Source organism: Scomber japonicus, chromosome 14 (assembly GCF_027409825.1).
Source record: "Scomber japonicus isolate fScoJap1 chromosome 14, fScoJap1.pri, whole genome shotgun sequence".
Taxonomy (NCBI): domain Eukaryota; kingdom Metazoa; phylum Chordata; class Actinopteri; order Scombriformes; family Scombridae; genus Scomber; species Scomber japonicus.
In genome coordinates this window covers 15,482,098-15,504,354 of record NC_070591.1, presented here as the reverse complement: position 1 = coordinate 15,504,354, position 22,257 = coordinate 15,482,098, and the positions used below count along the sequence as shown (strand labels likewise).

The following is a 22,257-nucleotide window of genomic DNA, read 5'->3' as shown; positions in this document are numbered from 1 at the left end:
GGAGTTCGAATAGGCTTGGGTGAGACAAAGGTGACTTACTGTCAAATACACATGACAGTTTACTACTGCATATCTTTTTAGCTCATGTGGCAAAACAGTGCAAATCAACAGCTTTACATTCTTTAAGTATACGTTTGTGTTCATACTTCACACAGAAAAGCATTCACTCAACATTTCTCAAAAAAGGTGATCTTTTATTTATTTATATGAGTATTTTCATCATTCTCCAGGAAGTAACAGGCCACCTCTGTCTTTAACTAAACAGGGGAATGTGTATTTTGGAGAACAGCAATGAAATGAAATGATGTACTAAAGCAATAGATATATTTTTTAAAGACTAAAATCCTCATGTTAAGCAGAGTATCTGATTGAACTTCATATGTAGCTACGCACATGTAACATTTTACTCAGCGCATGATTCACAACACAGTACATTCCACTTGCTTTTAAATCACAGCCTTATGATCCCAACACGTTGCTGTTTTTGACTCCCATGAAGACATTACACACTGGGCACATAGGACTACACAGCCATAACAACGCCTTACAGACTACAGACCTCTTCTGACTCATCAGTACATCTCCCCAGAACCAGCTCCACCTTACATGCAGCAAAACAGACTTTATAGTTGGCTTACTCACCAGCTTATGAAATGAATAAAACTCTCTCTCAACACCTTGTGATTACAGGTGAAAATGATATCCAGGTATTTAAGTGCAAAACATTCAGGGGGCCCTGTATTTACCGCAAGCTGTAATAAACACATGGATGGGCCCTAAATGCAGAAACAAAAAAGAACATATGAGGCACTGAAGATCATTCATACTGTAGCAGGCTGTGCTTACAATGCTTCTGATAAGCATGATTGGCCATAGCTACCTACTGCAGACTTATACATTTTGAACATGCTCAAAAAAGTGCATATTTGTCCATCGGACATTTCCCAACGAGCAGATAAGAGTTGACTAAGTGAGGGAACGGAGTGTAGGCACATCATGCTCACTAAAGGTGGAATCGAAGCAGTGAAGACATGTTCATGTTTATCAGTAACGGTCAGAGAAATGATGCACACACAGGAAGAGTCTGTTAGCACAGCCAAGTTTGATTTGAGGCTATAAACTAGAGTTGTGCAGGTTTGGGATGGGGTAAAATTTGGATACTCGACTCTGGGTGGTGGGGTTAAGGCATTCGGATTCGCCGCTCATCTTGAAGAAGACCTCCTGCTCCTGGAGCTTCCGTGTGAACTCCTCCTCCAATGCCTGCAGGGGGCAGCAGATACAAACAAGTGAGTCAACCATTGAGGATTTTATAACATGATGAAAAAAATGGTCAAGGCAGCTAATTGACTGCATGAGTCTCAACCGTGACATTCATATAACAGATTAGTGATGAGCATGAGCTTGATACAAAACACAGTCTGATTTGTGGGATTTACAAACTCTTCAAAAGAGTAAAATTATATTAAATGTACCTTCTTCCTGGGTCTGAGCTTCTCTCTCCACTCCTTTATCTCCTGGGTGTGCTCCTCATCCAGCTCCTTCAGTTTTTGGGTCTCATGTTCGATCAGCAGGTGGCATTTCTCATTCTGAAAGGAAATGTGGGTGAACACATAATCTTTGGAAGAACAACAACAAAATACTTTATCTGCACTGCAATTAAGTCTTGTTTCTTTGCTCTTATTTGATTGTTTCATTTAATTTGGTGTGTCAAGATCAAAAATACTTCATAATATTCATTTTGATAATATTATAATATCATAATATTCATTTTCCTTCTGGATGCTGATCCTTCTATAGTCACACTCCACTGTTTATAATCTAGGTATTAAAAGCTTGTTCTCCGGTTACATTCATTCTGTGAGTGCAGACAAGAAAGCAAGCTAAATACTTATAATGTGAGCATTTGTGGTCTCACCTGTAGCTGCTGCAGCTCTCTGATGTTTGAGTCACACTGCAGCTGCAGATCCCTCATCTGGTTCTCATGTTTTTGGTGTTGATGGAGCCTCTCGTTCTTCTGCCTCTTTTCTTCCTGAGAAGCAAACTGAACCACACATACAAAACACAATTCAAACTCATTAGTACTGTGCTAAAGGCAATACCAGCAAACAGAAGAATAGAGTCAGCAGAAGAAGAAGTGCTTCTTGATGCAGAGAATTTATGAGATGTTCATTATTTCCTCCAAAACTTTGAGGATGATGAAGCCAGTGAAGCTTGTGAAATGTTTACTGGGAAAGTTGCTGGTCTGAAATCCAGGAAAATTAAGTGTACTGTGTTTGTGCTGGGCAGATTCCAGCTGTGACGGTATGCCAGTGTGACACAGTGTTGCTATAAAAAGTACACGCATGTTCAGTCACTTCTCCTTACATGTAGCAACTGGTAAATAGAAATAGATAAAATAGAAACATCAGTAGCATGAATCCATGATGTCCGTACCTGTTTTATCCGTTCTCTCTCCTGCTCTGGAGTCACACTCGCAGTGGCAGTGATACGGAGGCTCTTCTTGAACATGGCCATGCGGGTCTTGGCCTCGCTGCGCTGGATCTTGGGCAGACGAACCCTTTCTTGGTTCTGTTTGTTCTTCATCTCCTCAATCAGCCGCTGGTTGTAGCGCTGCATCTGCTCCATCTCCTGTAAAGTACACACACACAGAAATGGTAACATATGAACACACGTCATGTATTTTAGTAAAGCTTTACCCTTCTCCATGTCTTCGCTCTTACTTTCTCGTGCCTCTTCAGCAGCTGGTGTCTCTGTAGGAAGTACTGGTCTTTGAGCTGCTGCTTCAGCTGCTGGTGCTTCTCCTGCAGGTGGCGTTCCTCCAACTCCCACATGGCTGCCTCTCTAGCTGCAAAAAAACATGTGCACACACACACAGAAACATCAGACAAGGCCATGGTTAGCAGACATGTATATGCATGTTAGCTTGTGATGAGAAGTGTGATGAAAGCAAAACAGTCGGGAAAAACTGTCAGCAAGTATGACAAGCTGTTACATGTCTTCTCAAACATGTCTGCATGTCACAGTCATTATTTACACACTGATGATGAGTACAAGTCATCACTGACATGAACTGACTTCACAAGCCCCTCAGTGAATCACGGGTAAAAAGGGGACAGTGTTTCTACCTTTCAGCCTTTAACTGTTGGTTTCATGTGTGTTTGTTATGAAAATTAAACAAGACTAGAAACTTGCACAGGATGCTTCAGCTGAAATGTTTTTTTGAGAGGTGACAGTCCAAGCGTGAACTGATGACAAAAGTCTGTTGATGTAGTGTTTTCAGCTGCGCTGTCAGGGAATCAAATCCTGAAGTCACCAGCACACGAATGCACCACAACAGCCTGACGCTTCAAATCTATCAGTGATTTCAACAACATTATTACACAATGACTCAACACACAAAAAATAAAGACAGGTGATCCCTGTGATGGATTTTTTGTCTGAAGCAAGTTTCTCAACAGAAACTAGTAGAAGAAAAAGCACAAGTGGTAAGCTGTAATGAAAAGATGTGACTGATTTCATCTGTTAAATACTGTAGTTCTTTCTCCGTCTCCCACCTCTCATCAGCTGCTGCTTGTGGTTAAGGCAGTCCCTCTCAATCGTGGCAATTTCCAGTTTGTGCTGCTGGATAATTTTCTTTAGAGCTCCGTCCAGCTCTTGCTGCTGTTTCTGTAGGAACTCCTGCTCCTGAGGAGCCAGACAGAGGAAGAGCAGTGAGACACAGCAAGAGGAAGATGAGGGGATCATACAGAGAGACAGAGCCAAGAGTAGAGAGGAAAAACGTAAATGTCAAAGTACAAATGCATCTTATGTATCAAAGCTGCCTGAGGGTAAATTACATAATCTTATGAAGTCATCCACTTCAAGTTCAGTACAACACAGAGCACATTTCACATCATCAAACTGGAGTAAGAAGAGGGAACACTGAGAGATCATGGATGGCAACGATCCACAATGGAGGTGAAGAGAGTAAGAGATAAAAGTTAACAGTTCAGTAGACGTTCAGATTCACAGTTTTATGTAAGACAACATCTACATCGACATTCAAAGTGTGCAGTCCAGCCTACATTGTGCCATGAGTCATCGATTCATTAAATGTTATTTTCTAGCTTTTTTATGTAATGTTTCATTCTTTAGGTTTCAAATACGTAGCAGGTGACAAATGAATCGCTATTACTGTATTTAACTATGATTAAATATAATTGATCATGCAATTATAAAGAATTCACTGATGAGTTCTAAATTAAACTGGTTGAAATATGACGCCATAACAAAATTATGTGCTATACCAGCAGCTTTTACATCTATCCTGTGAGGTAGTTAGTCTATATTTGTACCTCAGCTGACCTCAGCTGGGGGATCAACAATAACACCATCTCTGAGAAGGATAAATGTAGAAGTTCACTCCCAGATTCAATCTAGTCTGATGCAAAAATACCATATAAAATACACAGACTCGATGTAGAACATTTGTGGATTGGTGGAGGAAAATACTGTGCAGGAGAGAAAGAGAAAACCACTGCACAAACAGAGCGATGGCAACACTAAAAAAAGAAACAACAACACCGCCCATGCTTACATGTGTCGCTCTTAAGAGTGAAAGCTGAATCATTACAAACCCTCTTGTCACTTAACTCGACACACATCTAAGTATGGGCTAGAAACGGAGAGAATCGGGGCGGTGGGGGAGAACTTACATCCTGCATCTGAGCGTTGAAGAGTGCGCATGAGGACAACTGAAAAGACTGTATCATAACCTGGGCCACTGCCTGTGGAGGAGAGCACACAGCGCACTCGCCCTGATCAGGGACAGACATCACACAGCAGGCTGAGGATCTCTCACTTTCACACACAAACACACACACACACACACACACACACACACACACACACACACACACACACTGATTCTTCCTAGGTTATGCAGGATATGGCCCTTTTTCTACTTTGGGAATGTCAGCGAGTTTGAGGCGCACAGCATAATACTGGAGAAATGTTAGGAAGTTCATTAATTAGTTATTAACTCTTCTCATCTTCTCATGCTTGAAAGCACTTGAGTTTAATCCAGCTTGCAACAGCAGTTTTGTTAACATATGTTCCATGCTACTGGCTTATGAAGTGTTAAAACGGTTACCTCCCGAAGAAAAGAATGCGTTTCTCCATGTGACTCATCACTAATTAATAAAAGATGTACAGGAAAACAAAGTTAGGAAAGGGCTGACAGTGTAAACGTATTCTGTGGAAACAAAAGCTGTGTCTGTAATCGCTCCCTCTTTCAATCTCCCTCTACATGATAGACACTTAAGGGGGCTCTATGATAAGTACCAAACTGAGAAAAAAACACTTATGAATCATCATTTTGCATCACCGCTCTCTGTTTGCTGTGTGTAAAAGTAATGTTAGGGGCAAAGGCAAGAAAAACAGCCAATATTACCATTTAAGAAGGTGAGAACCAGTGAATTTATGTTGCTTTTGCTAAAAATATGATTAACAATTAATTGATCATCATCACATATTGTTAATATCATTAATATCGCGTAATGTTTTCTGGAAACTCAACATCAAAGCCATTTATAGATAATATAAATAGATTTATCTAGTTACAGTAGATCAATACCTAACCAATCAAATTCTCTTGCTCATGAGGATCATTACCGCAGTATAATTCAGGCTGGGCGATAGAAATAATACAATGTCTAGAACAATCTGTTAAGTTCAGAAAATTGCATCACTTTATAATGCAGCCTTTAAATATAAAAGATATCTAGTTTCATATCGCAGCTCTGATATACTATCAATGTACTGCCCAACCCTAAGTATAAATGGTATGGCGAAATCTCAGACACTGTTTTGTTAATGTTCAGTGAACATGATGAACTGTGGTTTACCACCGGGTAAGGTGTATCTGAACTTGTATTTGAACTTGCCTTGAGAAATATCATGTGATGAAAAGTTGGATCATTGGAACTCTCTCTGACTCTTAAAATCTTAGACACTGTCAGGAGTATACAGCATATAACAGAAGTGAATACATCCCTGTGCAATATCAGTACACGGTTAAATAATTCAACATCATATAATCTTACAATAACTGTAATATCTTTATGGTGGAGTGCAGGGTATTTTATCTTATTTTAAATTAATTTAATTTTACTTATTATAGACTACACTGAAAATACAGGCCGGAAAGAACAACCTCAATGCAGAAGTGACACCTGTGACCACCAAAACTAAATTACAACTGCGACTTTAAATTTAGTCTAATTTCCTGAACGACGCTATAAAACAACACGTGAAAGTTGTGTCAGATGCAACGTGGCTCCACTGAACACGTAAGAAACCAGATTGTGAGACACCATAAGGATGGGAGAGGGATACAAAATCATCAGTATCAGCCCATACTATCAATAACAGAAGACACAGTGGTCATCCTTAAAAAAATGAGAGCATGCACAATTTGCTGTTTATATGCAACCTTGTATTAAAAAAAGACAGCCGAGTGCCTCTGAATTGGCACAAGGATTATCTGCGGAAACTGGTGTTTCAGTTACTGCTCACACAATGCATGAAGTCAACCTCATGCACCTCTTTTTTTAAATCTTGAAAACATAACAAACAAAACAAATTAAACTGTATTAAATGGACATGATTTGTAATTACTTAACATTTTAGTGATACTGATATTGACCAAGGGTACACTCAGTTTTGTTGTATACCATATACTGTATATTGTCATATTGCTAACTCTACCTAAAGATTGAATACAGAGCACTAGGTAGTAAATATTAAGAGATTACAGACACAGTCATTGTTCATGTTGGTGTACATATGAATACCTTCACAGAACAGATCAGGTTATAGGGAGAGAGAGAAAAGGACATATGGAGAGACAGGATAATCTCTTACTCTTTCACAGAGTAGGAGACAGCAGGTGATGGATTACCTCAGCAGTCTTAAGGAGTGATAGGTCCTCCTTTACGCGTTTCATGAGCTCTTTTCTCATGTGTTTGGGTGACTGTCCAACTTCCTGTTCGACCTAAAGTGTGTGTGCAGAAACTGGTTGATGCTGTATATTCTGAAAAGCTAACAAAGTCGGCCAACAACAGTAGAAGACATGCACGGCCCGGTTTGAGAGGAAATATGCCGCATCCAGCCACCAACTGATCAGCATGCTAAACCCCCATTGCCCGGGTTGGAAGTCCCTCTGAACTAGTCAGTCAGTCTTTTGATTAGTAGCCGCTTGGAGCGCGTCAGAACTGTCTGCATTATCTGCACGAGTTAGAATCATGTCAAGAGTTTGTCAAAGAAAGATTTGACTGGTACATGATAGAAGATGTAGCAGCTCCCTCTGCATTACTTTGCATTTGATTAATTCCCAAAGCTATCAAGAAGATTATTTTCCCCTCTTGAAATCAAAAACCAGAGTAAGTGAGCTGGAATCAGTTTAACAGTCCGGACTTGTAGACTACTCTGGGTTTATAATTTAATGCTGATTAGACTTCACTGCTGCATCACGTTACACACGTAATGCTTCAAGTCGTGTTAATTTAAGTTTTAATTTACATGTTAAAGATGATTCCATAACAGTTACTCTGATACTTTTATTATTTTCCCAAACTTCCCCAAACACCACTTGGAAAAATCTTCAAAAGTTGGCCATCCCATGACCAAAGCCACCTCACACACTCATACAAAATACATGGTTAGTTAAAAAGACAACAACAGTACATTCTGGATAAAGAATACAGTATTGCAAATAACAAAATGTATTAAAAACAAAACTACACATTTTATCAATAAATAATAGCTCATATTTTTGCAGCTGAACAAACAAACAAAGTACACTGCCACAGACAGAAGCAACCACTTTCAGCCAACCTGCAATAAGAAGGTACTTTAAATGACAATATCCTCTACCTTGCCCAGAAAAATAGCAAGAAGCAAGAGCACAACCACCTAGGCATCATAATGCACAATATAATACCAATGGCATCATTGGCATGAGAAGGCTGCATAAAGCAAAACACATGAACTATTGACAGAGCATGTTAACACTGCCTGAGAAAGAACCAGAAAGACTATTAAACACCTCTCATATATGTATCACAACCTCAGCAACCTCCATTCTGATAAGGTTTTATGCTTAGCCTGAGATTGAACTTTTATCAAATTGTTCTCTAAAAATAACAAATAGACTCAATAGTGCGCTATTGCTTGTGAGGCAACTAGAAGCCTCGAGGCAGATGAATAATGGATGCAACAACATGCAGCTAGCAGCATCTAGGAGTAAGATAGCACAGTCTGCCAATTGCTATCGTTTGCACACATACAGTACAGTTTTAAACACAACAGCAGGTCAAACCACTCCCAGAGGATTAATATGCCACCCGGTAAGCTGTTAAACACATGCACCATTAAACAGCTCGTATCTATGACATGCAAATGAGCCTCCACCAGCTAAGGGCTAATCATCCCACTAAAAGGCTCTTCCTTGCAGACACGGTCATGCATGACGTACCTCTTTCTTCCGGTTCTTCAGCATGTTTTGAAACTTGGAGAGCTCCTTGTCTTGATCTGCTTTGATGCGTTTGGCCTCGTCTCGGAGGCGGCTGGTGTGATCCTGCTCCAGGCGCTCGATGGTCTGCTTCTGTTTCTTTTCCAGGTTCTCCACTTCTTGATCATACTGACGCTTCTTAGCCTACACAAACAGAGTCACAGGACATTAACATCAGTCTGAAAAGGTGAAGTGTTTATATGTGATACAATATTATTGGATTAAATCCCTCCATTAAATTTACAGTAAAGTCCCTGTTTGAGCTTCACTGTGCAGAATGATGCATGCACAGTTGTGACACTAAGAGAGTTCACATTCAGCTGCTGAAGAAAAAGTTTCTCTGTGCTCACCAAGAATCTGAGTTCAAGGCCATGCAAGCCTGATTTATGAGATCACAACTACTTCAGAGGCAATCATGGTCCTATACGCAACATACAGTGCACCTTCAACACTTACACTGAAAACAGTGCTTTACAGTGAAGTAGGAGAGAAATTTGAAATGATTTTTTTTGTTGTTGTGGAAAAACCACATGAAGCATATATTACTAGTTCAAGTACAAAGGTATTTTTATATGTTGTAAAACTTGTGGAGGGGATGTTTAACTTCTGTAGAGTTCACGTTTAAGAACTTTGAACTCAATTCCAAGGAAATTACCAAAGAAAAAACATCACACCGCTGCAGTATGAGCAATCTGACTCACTGTAGTTTCCTGTTCAAAGCGCCTGTAGATCTGCTCTCTCTGCTGCTGCAGCTTGTTGCTGAGCAGCTGCTGAGCCCTCTGCTCCTCTTTCTGCAGGAGGCGCAGCTCTCTCAGCTCCTGCCGCCTGAGGAAACCACACCAATGGTGTAATTACTCACAAAATACATTTTATGCTTCTTTATCTATTTTTTCTTTGATGCAGTTTAATTTTTAATTCAATATTAATCTCCAATCCATATTTCATAGGAGACTATTGTTTCCCTGCTTTGATGTTTCTGGTTCCCACTTTCTGAATGTGTAGTTGTTAAATTGATACATGTTAACTCAGACTGCATACTGACAGAAGGTCATGAACCCAGCAGCAAATAGTCAGACAGCACTTGTATAAACAGTCAGAGCAGCAGGTCTCATGTCTTAAAAAGGCAGCATGGGAGATGACAGTAACATAATGCAGAATTCATCATGGGAGATAACCCATCTGGCATTTGTAAAAAGCTGTGGGAGTTGTGAAATGAATGAGAACTATTTAAGGCTGGCATGTTAAATAGGTCATGTCCCATATTTAGAAACACAGTATAGCAAGAAAATTAGAGACAGACATACCTGAGGAACCGCATCTCCTCACTCTTGGTGTCGTTATCGGTCACTATCTTTGATGTTGTCACACTGACCTCCACTCCATCCACCATGAACTTACGTGTCTTTTTTAGAGTCTTCTTCTGACGTTTTGACTCCTACAAAGGAAAAGAGATGTTCTCAGATGATTAAATTATTGTTGATATTTGAGGTTATAAGTGAGGGACAGGTTGTATTACCTGCAATGATATTGAGCCCCCTTCTTTGCTCTTGGACAGGAAGCTGGAGATGGACAGATTGAGGTCAAGGCTGTTGCTATCGGCAGCAGAGCTGCTTCCAGAGTCAGAGTCCTTCTCCACATCTGGTTTGATCACAGCAGGGCTTCCCTGCTCCGTCTTGGTTTCTGAATCAGTTTCACTCTCTGGGACGCAGACCGAATTTTGCGATGTGCTCTCATCTGCACTAGTAGTCTTTTCCTCATCTTCCTTCACTGGGACATCCTTAGATGGAAGCACTTGTTCTGAATCCTCAGAGGTGTCTTTGGCTTCATCACTGACTCCATTTGTGGATTCACTTGGTGCCTGCTCCTCCAGTTCAATCTCTCTGGCCTCATTCTCTTGTTCCGGCTGCTCTGCCTCCTCAGGGACTTTCTCGTCAGGCTTTTCTTCTGTCGCCCCACCTGGCTGACTTTCTGCAACCTCCTTCTCAACCAAAACCTCAGCAGAGGAGTCATCAACACTGGACTTTGTTTCTGTGTCTCCATCTAAGTTTGTGTCCAATACATTTGATTCTGGGCTTGATTCTATATTGTCTTTGTCCATATCTACATCTGTACCATTAGCCATATCTGATATTGTGTCCTTATCTTCTTCTTCTTTTTCTCCTGCCTTCACTACTTCTGATATGGATTCTGGCTTTTCTGGTGTATCTTCAAGTTTCTCCTCTGATTCTCTGGATTCAGTAAGCTGTTGATTTGACTCAGATTCTTCTGTACCTGTTTCTTTTTCCTCCTCTTCTGTCACCTCTTCGGGCTCTTTTTCAACCTCCAATACTTGTGGAGATTCATCCTTGGTTTTCTCTTGTGTCTCAGTCAGTTCCTCCACTGTTTGTTGACCATCTGTCACAGGTTCTTCTGGCTGTGATAGTACAGGCTCAGCAGGAATTTCTTCAGCTTGACCATCTTCTGGTTTAGTCTCCGTAGAATCTTGTGAGATAATGTTCTTGGTGGGCTCTATTAACCCAGAGGCCAGGTCTTCATTGCTAGCATCAGACACTTCATTGAGTTTCTCCTCTTCAGTCTTGTCTACCTCACTTGTTCCCAGTCCTTCATCAGACAGCTTATCACTGGTCCTGTCCTCAGCAACTTCAGCCTCTGCCTTTTCTGTAACAGATTCCAGCGTGGAAGGGGTTGGTGGAACTTTGTCATCCTCTGAGCTGGCCACACTGCCATCTGATGGTGCTCGCTTGTGCCCAGGAGCCGCCTGATGTAAAAGTTAGAAAAAGGTTTTTCATTAGAATAAGTTTGATTGATCCAAAAAAAGCAAACAATCAGTAGTATTATGAACATTGTATACAACATTAAAAGTACATACCAGAGGTGTATCAGGCTCTTCCTCCTCTTCCTCCTCTTTACTGTCCTCAATCTCCTCTGTGACCTCAGCTTTGGCCTCGGCTATGAGCTCTCTGAGGGGTTTGCTATCAGTTACACTGGTGACAAAAGGATGCTACAAGGATGGAGGAGGACACAAGATCAAAATGAAATATAAATATCTATCCATCACAAACTTTTGGGTAGAATCAAATACAAACAAAAAAAGCAAAACAGTAAAATAACACCCTTCAAAATAGGACATTCAGATTCACATTATTTTAAGTGCATGCAATCTTTGGGTTATATTGCAGGCTGTGTAAATAGTTGCATAGCATGTGGTAACAGGAGGGCAGCCTACCTGTAGAAGTTGTACAGGGCCCCACCTATTGTCCACATTCTTATCAAGTGCCTTCCGCAGGAAGTCACTGAATTCTGGCGACCTTTCAAGAATAAATAACAAAGAGTCAGCTTGTAGAACATAAACCATATAAACCATAATCAATGCCCCCTGAGTGCTGCTTTGTGGACTAAACTTAATACAATCCTTTTCCTGTGGCCATTCAGCTAAGCATTAACCATTTACAGAGCTTTCACACATTAAACAGTCTGAAAACATTCCAGTGCCACCTCTTTACTTATCACCAGTGTGCAATCTCACCAGCGAGAGGGATGCATGAGTGTGGGCGGCTCGGACTTGGCTATTTTCAGCAGCACTCTCATGGGATTCATCTCGTGGTTGGGTGGCTCAATCTGCGCCAGCTCTATCAGGGTTACCCCAAGGGACCAGATGTCAGCCTTGTAGTCGTATGGACGGTCCTTGGAAGTTTCGCACATTACCACCTCTGGGGCCATCCTGCATAATGAGAAGCCAGTAGGTTTGAAATAAGCATGAAGAAAAATCTGGACTGAATGTGAGTGTGTGCATTCAGGAGCATTCTTTGATATCTTACTTTTGGAGGGAAACATGAAAATAGAGCATGTGCATTTGGGTCTGGAATTTGAAAGATAGGAAGCCTATTCACTATTTAAAGCTGAGGTCATCAAACACTCGGCTGCATTTAACTTGCTGATTAGGCTTTTCCCATTATCCCTCAATCCATGACAGCTTTTGTGATACCACATTGAAAAATAATCACCCCTAGCTGTGTGACACACTAGGACAATTATGGATGTAAAAGGGGTGAATACCCGCTTGTGTCCAGGCAGCATGACTCACCAATACGGAGTGCCAATGAAAGAATCTCTTCTCTGTAACGTCTTGGTATTTTTAGCAGACACCCCGAAGTCAGCTGAAAGAGGAAATGAATTAATGTTCTCTTTATCAGTGAATCAACTTAAACTGTTAAGACACATCCTGCGTTTAACAGTAAATCAATTGCAAATGAAGACATAAAACAGCAGACTTCATTCTTAACTTCCATGCCTTCAAATATGAACCATATAACTGGATAGAAAAGCCACAATATTCCTTCTATAATGCTCTGAGAGTCTATCATCACTACCAGCAGTTATGTTACCTGAGCGACTATTTGAGCCTGCTCTCTTTTTCTCGCATCACTTAAAGTATGTACACATTAGAGGGAAAGAGAGATCTATCATTAAGTCCCTGGTGACTGCTTGATAATTATTGTTTGCCAGGCTCCGTCATGACCCTCTGCCTACAGAACATGAATCATCCGGGAACCAGCAGCTTCGGATGTTACAGCAGCAACATGAATACTTGTGAAATTATGCAATCAATTCATTGTATTGCCATCCAGTTTTGTCCTTTAGGGCTACAGAAAACACATCACTTCATTTTGTAATTTTTTTTGCACTTGAAAATGCATCAGCGTTACATAAATGACTCATTCCAATTTTACAGTGCTGTGCATTTGTCACCGCTATCCCCAAAGTCACATAGCTCAGCTGGTTGACATCACACTGATGGCAAAGGGATCCAAAACTGACTTTACTAATTAGCTTTTTAAGCCTATTAGCGTTTGGCCCTGCAGGAAAGTTCTGAGTGGCCACCAAGGACACCAGCTGAGAGAGAAATCAACAATGAATCAGCTATTGTTCTGTGTAGTGTTCTTAAGATTATCTTAATGTGTGCTTAGCTGGAAGATGAGTGATAATTCAGTGCTGAATAACCCTTCACAATTAATGAAACAAATTAGATGGCATATGCAGCAGCAGATATTTTTTCTTTTTTACCAAGTTTCACATCTCCCTCCAAGGAGAGGAGAATATTCCCAGCTTTCAAGTCTCTATGGATGACCTTGTTCTCATGGAGGTAGCATAACGCATCCAAGGTCTGTTTACACACCACACGGATCTGGGGCTCTGTCAGAGGCCTCTCGAGTTCTGTAGATAAACATACAAGACAGTTCGTGAGTCATATTTTGTTCCAGATGGTTTTGTTACTGTAGTTTTTGTGATGCACTTTTACAAACAGACTGGGACATCTGTACATGTTAATATGTGATGGCCTGATGGTATCCAATAGCAACCAGTGGACAAAACTCCACCCTTTCACAAGCCAGCATGTATGACTGGACAAGCCTGGTGGAAGAATATGTGTAATAGGTGAGTCACATAACAGATCAGAATTCATCAACATTTAGCAGCGGACTGAATTAACAGGGATACTTTATGTCATTGTAATTCACATATAAGAAGATGTGGAGAGGTGTTTCTTCAAGCCTCACAATAAGAGAAAGAAACTGCAGGCATTAGAAGTGGACTAACCACTCCTTGAAATCTGAGCTACAATAATTACACACTTGGAATGGGCTCTCCGATGGGGAGAGGGAAAAAAAATCCCACAGAGGGTTTTGGATGGAATAAAAAGCGTTGGCACTGGAGGATGGAGCAAAGGAAAAGCTCCACATCTTCATAGTGTTTTTCAGTTTTCCCTGAATGAATGAGGGACTTACCCAGCATGATGGCATCCACTGCACCACCCGCACAGAACTCGATCAGAATCTGCAACGATAAAAGAAAAGAAAGTGAAACTGTAAGATGGATGAAATATAAATGTAAAGCACCCCCAATTCTGAAACTCTTAACCAAGCAAATTATGTTTAAAGGAGGAACATGTCATCCAAGGTAGATGAATAGCATGACCTTTATAGGAAAGACATCAGCACCCCTATTCTATGTTATTGATTATACTGTGAAGACATTCCAAGAAGCCAATCAATCAGAAACTAAACCACCATAGTGAGCATCTTCTACAAACACATCCCTTCTTTTCAGAACAATCTTTATGTTGCAGTCCTTGCTGGATCGAAATATAAATAGAGATTCAAACTGCCAGTTGCAGACAATGACCTGAATCATCTCCTTGTTTGTCATTATGTGCTTTTTTACAATTCAATGCACCATTTCAGGTTTTTTATTCAAAAAGTGTGAGGGAGATGGTGGTGATGGTTGGTTTTCCTCTTTGAACTTTGCTTTTTAAAAATGGGGAAAAACGTATTTTGTGTAAGTGTAAACGCTTTGTTGATTCACATCCAGGATATTTCATCACACATGCTGGTGAAAAATGACTTCCTCATTTTGAGAAGTCAAAATGTCAGATGTAGCATGAAGCATTTCATTCCTGACAGACAGACTGTTAAATGCCTATCACAAATAACTGCCCAAGCTCTTTATACTATGTCTAACATACATCATTTATATTAGGGAAATCGTGAGTGGACGTATTGATTGATTACTTCATTTCTTGCCTTGAGTGAAAGTCTACATAACATACCACTTAAAATGAGAAGTTCAGACTTGAGCAATACTCAACAGGGGTGCCTTCAACACAGTATAAACCTGACCTGCTTAAACCAAATGGCCTGCGTATAATACAAGGACGAAACAGTTAAGTCTGTGGGGCAGCAGTGCATTAGATGAACATAATATCATTGCCTAATACTGTTGATGTAAAACTGACCAGAGTGTGACCTCAGTTGTAACAGCTGATGTAATGTACCCAACCACCTCTTTATCTATATGGGCTTTGCCAGCAGGTTACTTGGCAGCTCATGTATGATGATACAGAAAAATCAATCAGAGCTACAACCAAGCATTGTCTTCTATTCAGGGATTCAAACAAAGAGAGGGAAGAGGGAAAACCAAGCTGTTGTTCCTGCTATGTATAACGATTTATTGAGCCGCAAAACTCTTGCTTGTTATCTGATGTTTTTATGATTCTGACATAAAGCTGTTACAAATCTGTGCTATATGCTGATCATAATCTTAAATTAATCATCATCCATGCAAATAAATTTCATTTTAAGCAACATATTTTTCTTGAACATATTGTACATAAATGCAACACGCAACACATGCAAAGCGGAGGCAGTTGCGTATTCATCACGCTGCTTAAAGACGGGGCCGAGGTACAACGTGCGTACAGCTCTGAATTATTCACAGGCACTTTCTCTAGCCACCAAAACCACTCCATTATCTTCCCATAGATGTGGCCAGTCCACAAGGGATGGTCACATGACACCACCTGCCAGGACCTAATTGCTCGGGGGCCTCTTACTGCACACAGCATGAGATCTACTGACCATGTATCAAAACTGCTCTGTGAGTCAAGTTGTCGCTCTTGGAGACAAAGCTTAATGAGGGTATTAAAATAAGTAGATGCAGGACTCTTTACAAATGAGTCCTTGTCAATAAATAAGGTCAAAAGTGGGAGGTCAGTTATTTGACACAGAGGCTCTGTTGAAAATCTATTTATTTCACAATCCATATGGATTACACCACAGCACAATACTGACTGAGACTTTTTTATTCTGGGCCCATTTCATTCATTTGCATTATACTGTACCACTGTTGCTGATGTTGTGTCCAGTTCATTTGTAATATACAGTGTTGGACATCACAGGTGCAAGCTATTTGTTAATTTGTTGACCTACATTGTGGGGCTGGACAATTAATTTAATTTTAATCGTGATATCAATTTTGGCCTCCCACGATTACAAAAATGTAATAATTGACTTACAACGTTTATTGTTCTTCCCGGCGCACCTGTGACATAAATCCAACGCCCTCGTCTTTTCCAGCAAGTTCTGTGTCCTGCCCCTTATGTTAGACCCGCTGGAGGTTTTGGGTATTTATTTTTATTTATTGTTTTTACATATTGCTAGTTTGCACTAGGTTTTGCAGGGAGCAGGATGGCTGTAATTTTTTTTAAATGAATAAAACAACAACAAAAAAAGCTCGGCAGCCAGGGGATTTCTTTTTGGGAAGTTTTGGCTATTTATTTTTATTGTTTTTACATATTGCTATTACTATTTCCGTTTATCATGATACATTTTTTTCTTGATTTTAATTTATTTCTGGTTGTGCTGTTCAAATATATTTCAAGTTGAGTTCTGGTGGTTCAATAAATGCTTATGTTTACAAATCTATGAATAATTGTGTTTATGATTATGATTTTTGCCATAATCGCCCAGCCCTACTACATTGTATTCCTTACCTTGCAAACAGCTTCACTTATTAACAAGATTAGGGCTGCAGCTAACAGTTTCATTATCAATTAACATGCCAACTGTTTTCTCACTTACTATTTTTGTCTATAAAATGTCTGAAAATATTGATGCCTGTATTTCTTAAGAGCCCAAGGTAATGTCTTGTTTTGTTGGATCAACAGTCAAAAATCCAAACATATTCACTTTATGATTAAGTATCACACTTAAAGACTGAAATTCTCCCATTTCATGACTTTCTGTCGATAGACTAATTGATTAGTTGACTAATCAATGGTGGTTGCTGTGGTTCCAAACATTATCCATAAATTATTAATCATTTATAATACATTACAGGGGCGATTGCAGGATCAGACATTTACGGTGGCTCAGCTCCTGAGCACCTAGAGCAACCCTAAAAAGGGCCTAAAATCGCCCCTGATGCAACACACAAGGAACCCCCCCCCCCCCCCCCCCAAAAAAAAAAACAGTTCCCTCAGTCAGGCGCTTTCTTACTTACCCAAAGTTTTCCTTCAAAATAGAAGGCATCCAGCAGTTTGACGATGTAATGATGGTTGCAAGAGGCCAGAATTTCAATCTCTACCATATAGTCTTCCAACTCATCCTCTGTCTTTGTGTCAATAACCTTGGCAGCAGCGAGGGTCCCATTCTGCTTGTTCTGAGCCTAAAATTAAGACAGGAAAAAAAAGGTTAAATCCCCGAGTACTTTCTCACAATACAAAATGTATAAATTAGGAAAAGTAAAGAGAAAGACAACAAAGAGAGGGATTGTATCAAAAAAGTGTGTTATTCAATACAATTTTAATACATGCTGGCCAGGCTACAGAACAATCAGCTTGGTTAGAGTGGCTATTGTGGAGGAACATCCATCAACATTAACAACTTCATCTCAGACAAAGGCAATTTTGGGGGAAGAAAAATAAACACTTGAGCACTTTATAGCATGCAATCTCCTAGATGATCACATCTCTATTAATACATTTCACAGAGACCTTATGATAACAAGTTGTTATGTATTGAAAAGGAAAATAACTGTAGAAAAAAACCCGAGCCCCACAGAGCCCATTTGAAGTAAAAACATTTCATCATCTTCTGACCTACACTAACAAAAGTGGTTAGTGTGAAGCGTGTTCATTTCCTCTCTCTCTTCTTTATTTCCCTTCACAGTGACACACCCACTGTAAGGTCAGATTTGAAACTGTAATAGCTTACAGCTATTTAGACATTATAGGAAATGAATCAATTATTGAATAGGTTTCTGATTGGAGAAATGGCATCTAAACTGTGGTAACACACACCACAGTTTCTGTCATATTCCCCATTAGGCTGCACTGAGGAGACAATCATGAAAAATAAGCACACTTCCTGTCAGACAACAACAAGCTGAGGAGTTCTTCTGAGGCCAGTTTTGGGCTTCATGTTTATGGATACAGACATAATCTCAGGGAGTTAAGGAAAAAGAAAAGGGAGGGAGAGTTCAGACTAACTGTTGTAGCATGTGTCAGACCCTATATTTACACACTTCTGACCTGACACACACCCTGTCTCTTTCGCTTTGCACTGGCTGACGCCGCTCTCACCATTTGTCTCTCATATTATAACAGACAGGTACATGAATGAACTATGTGAGTAATGGTCTGTGTGAAGAGAATTATATAAGCAGTATGCGGTAGGTCCTAACAAAATATACGCCATGCCTCTTTACTAATTAAAGGTACAGTAGAACCATCATGTTAGATGTAAATATGAGGTCAGAACTCGTTCACCTCGCTGAAACAGCTGGTACACACTTCGCTGGCAATCACCCCACCCAAGTGAGGCAGCCTTCAAAAGCCTGTGAAATAACTGATGAAGTGCTTTGATTGTAATGTGAACTGCAACTCCTCCCTAAACCGCTCTGTGTGGGAACCAGGAGTCAATACATAGTAAGGTGTATGTTTACCAGCATATTTATTTTGTCTGAAAGTCTTCTGGCTTTCATCATGGTTAACTAATCAGCTAATAAGACTCGGAAACAGGGAAATGAAGACTTCTGGGGCTATTAGCTGCATTATTTGATCACAAGAGCTCCGGAAAGAAACAACGTCAGTGGCAGATAGAGAGAGAGAGAGAGAGAGAGAGAGAGAGAGAGAGAGAGAGAGAGAGAGAGAGAGAGAGAGAGAGAGAGAGAGAGAGAGAGAGAGAGAGAGAGAGAGAGAGAGAGAGCTGCTCAACAGGGATTACAGTAATAAAATAGTCCTCAATTGATGAAGGCATAGAGGTTTATGCTAAGGTGATTTCCACCATCTGTATTTGTATTACACACTTTACCTTTCCTGGAAGTTATTCAAACAGGTTGTTTTTAAATTATGTTAAAAAAAAAGACATACAGTTTGCTAGGCTGAATTTCTCTCATGTTGTTGACCTTTTTAAACTGTGAGCTCGGCACAACACACATTATCACAAAAATAACCTGCAGATATGCGTCAGTTAGTGGAGATTACAGGAGGTGAACACAAAACCATGTACACCATGCAATACAATGCAATCCAACGACACGCATTACAGCTTTAGGTATAACCACAGGAGGAAACGACTCCTCTCTGTGGTACTCTCGACAAAAACAGCACATCAAAGTCTACACAACGGTAGCTATTTTATTAAATTGCATTGTACTGTTCTGGTGTTACTGATATTGTATCCACCTCATGTATAATGAACGGTATGTGTTTGTGAAACAAACCTCGACCTCAAGTGACACACTTTTAACCATGCATCAAATTTACATACACACCTGCCACAGTGTAAGGCACTAGCTACTTTCCATAGTCTATTTAAACAAGGTTCATTTTCACATACACCCGATTCTGCAAAGCTGACAGTGACTGATTTGACTTTTAGGGTACCTGCTCCCAGGATCTTTATTTATTTCTTTATTTTACAGTTCATCAGTGTGTCCTGTGAACTCTCCAAGCAGCCTTAGACAATCCCGTTTGGCATCTGTGAGGCCATGTTTATTCTTCTGTGGTAAAAAACCACACCTTCAACAGTTTGACTGAGGCCAAGTGCAACTCAATGACAAGGCAAAGTCATATTTATAACCTGACAATGTAGCTGGGCCTACCTAACCCTTAAAAAACTCCAAAATGGGAAATGCCTCTGACACAGTTAGGCGTTGAGTTAAAGCTGTCATTCACACAGACCTAGTTCATCTTTTTTTTTTGGGAGGGGGGGGGGGGTGTAATTTCCTCTCCAGTTACGATTCAAGTAAGCCATGTGTTAGGCAAGTAGCAATTATAATACAGTGTAGAGTATAAGTGAACTAGCAAACATTTGAAACGTAAATTGTAATGACTGAGAGTCTAATGGCCTTACGGATGACTGTAGGTTGTCACTGCTGTCATTTAAACGTCGTCTATTATGACCCACAGGCATCAACATGAAAAACAGTGGGACCAAATGTTTAAGAAATGGGTTAGAAAATCTCCAAGGCGGGCGTAATTTCTTATTATTACCTTGTATACTTTCCCAAACGCTCCATCTCCAAGTTCCCCAATGATGTCCCAAATATCCTCCGGGTTTACATCTCTGTGTACATGTTCATACTGCTTCTTCTTCTTGTCAGGCCCTAACTTGAATATCTTTCGAAAATTGAAAAAGGACATCTTTTTCTTCGGATATAGCTCAACTACAGCGCCGTGGATGCCGTCTGTTCGGTTATTTCCGCCAAGAAATGTAACACTAGCGGTTCCTCCCGACACGGAGCTCAGGCGTCTATCGAAATAACAGCATGCAGGCGGTGAAACGGAGACAGACACGCCGCTACTGTAGCCATTCAGCTATGATAATGTCAATTATAACTTCCCCCCGACGGCAAATAGTCACAATCACATCGTATATGCGGTGTTCAGCCCGGACGCTGGTGGAGAGAAGGTGAGGAGGATACCCGAGAAGAGTTTAGGCTGCTGGCGTTTCCGTTTTCAGCGACTGAGATGAAATGACAATGACACCACTAATATCGACCATATATTCTCACTCTAAACGACGTTATTATGTTGTTCTTGTTTTTTTTTTTTAACATTCTCACGAAAGAAATATAAACAGGCAGTGTAAGGACCCCATGCCTTGGTTGGCTGACCACACAGAAGTTAGCGGACCTGCGTCGGCAAGTTAACGCCAATATATGAATATGAGTTTCCGCTAAAAACCATTGGAAATAAAACCAATGTTACGTTAAGTCAGGGTTGGGTTACTTTGGAAACGTAAAATGTTACAGATTACCAGTTACCCTATTTAAAATGTAATTAGTAATGTAACTATTTAAATTAGCCTACTTAATCAAATGCAACTTAGTTTTTTTTTTAACTTTTCAGCTGTTAGGGTAAGTGTACCCATTAAGCCCACCAAAATCTAAGTTCAGGTGTTTTTCATACTGACATGATTTGTAAGGGAGATCATTTCTTCAACTTTCTTCTCTCATTTGAAAATGTGTTCATTCGTTCATGTAGATTTTGGAATAAAAATAGGCCTAAAGATAGAAAATAGTCAAAAGTATGCGATGGGCTTAATTGGTACTGTGACAGCATAGCCCACATCATGATTTATTTACAAAATGTATTGATTTCAATGAATTAAAAACAGCAATATATGTATGCTACATATATGATGTAACACCTTTGTAATCATCAACATGTTCATAATTGTAATTTATTTACACATTTTCTTCTCAGAAACTGCAACGGATTGGTTAGGCCTAGGTATATTTATTTTACGTAGCCGTTACATCTAGTCATTGCAATTAGAAAAGGAGAGAGATTCATACGATTAATACACATCATAGCAACGAAAAGATGAGAACTTGATAGCTAAAGTCAAGCGTACTTTACACCTGTTTGGATTGATAAAACGCATTTTACGCAGCACGTCATCCTTAACATCTCAAGTGTGAAAGTGTTTTTTTGTTTTGTGCGCATAAGACTCATTCAATGCTTTTACATTGGAGGCTAAACGGGGATGTTTCTGCTAGCAGTCGGTCTATCACTAGGTGACTTGATAACTGGCCCTGTATCGGTTTCCTGAATCTCATCGACAGGACGTTTTCTACCACGCATGCTGCTTGTGTTCTTGTCGTCATGAGAAGGAGGAAAATGGAAGAAGTTGTTTCAGCGTTTAGCCCCAGTTACAGGCCAACATAACTGTGCAAGGAGTCAGTGGATGTAACTTCTCAGTTCAGCTAATTTGTAATTGTAGAGAAGTCATGGGCTAAGCTTTCTGTGAATTACTGTAGCAGATGGTTATGGCTAATTATGTCAATGTTCTTTTTTCTTCTTGTGATGAATCAGTTATTGTGTAAAGGAAGAAATACAAAACGTAACACACAATCACTCA

At 40.1% G+C, this 22,257-nt stretch overlaps 1 protein-coding gene across 2 annotated transcripts; it reads right to left on the bottom strand.

Moving 5' to 3' along the window:
• Nucleotides 1-175: 175 nt before the first annotated feature.
• On the bottom strand, nt 176-20,935 carry slka (STE20-like kinase a). Of its 2 annotated transcripts, XM_053332465.1 has the most exons (19): nt 20,385-20,935; nt 17,390-17,554; nt 14,338-14,386; nt 13,616-13,765; nt 12,636-12,708; nt 12,078-12,272; nt 11,778-11,859; nt 11,421-11,552; nt 10,068-11,309; nt 9,856-9,986; nt 9,253-9,376; nt 8,516-8,695; nt 6,941-7,033; nt 3,555-3,684; nt 2,721-2,845; nt 2,434-2,628; nt 1,916-2,041; nt 1,473-1,586; nt 176-1,260 (listed from the first exon to the last, which is right to left on the bottom strand). In XM_053332465.1, the coding sequence occupies exons 1-19, from the start codon at nt 20,532-20,534 to the stop codon at nt 1,114-1,116; spliced, it is 3,603 nt and encodes a 1,200-aa protein (XP_053188440.1). In that variant the 5' UTR covers nt 20,535-20,935; the 3' UTR covers nt 176-1,113. The 2 variants fall into 2 exon arrangements, with proteins under 2 accessions (XP_053188440.1, XP_053188441.1); XM_053332466.1 differs by lacking the exon at nt 6,941-7,033.
• Between the last annotated feature and the right edge of the window lie 1,322 nt (nt 20,936-22,257).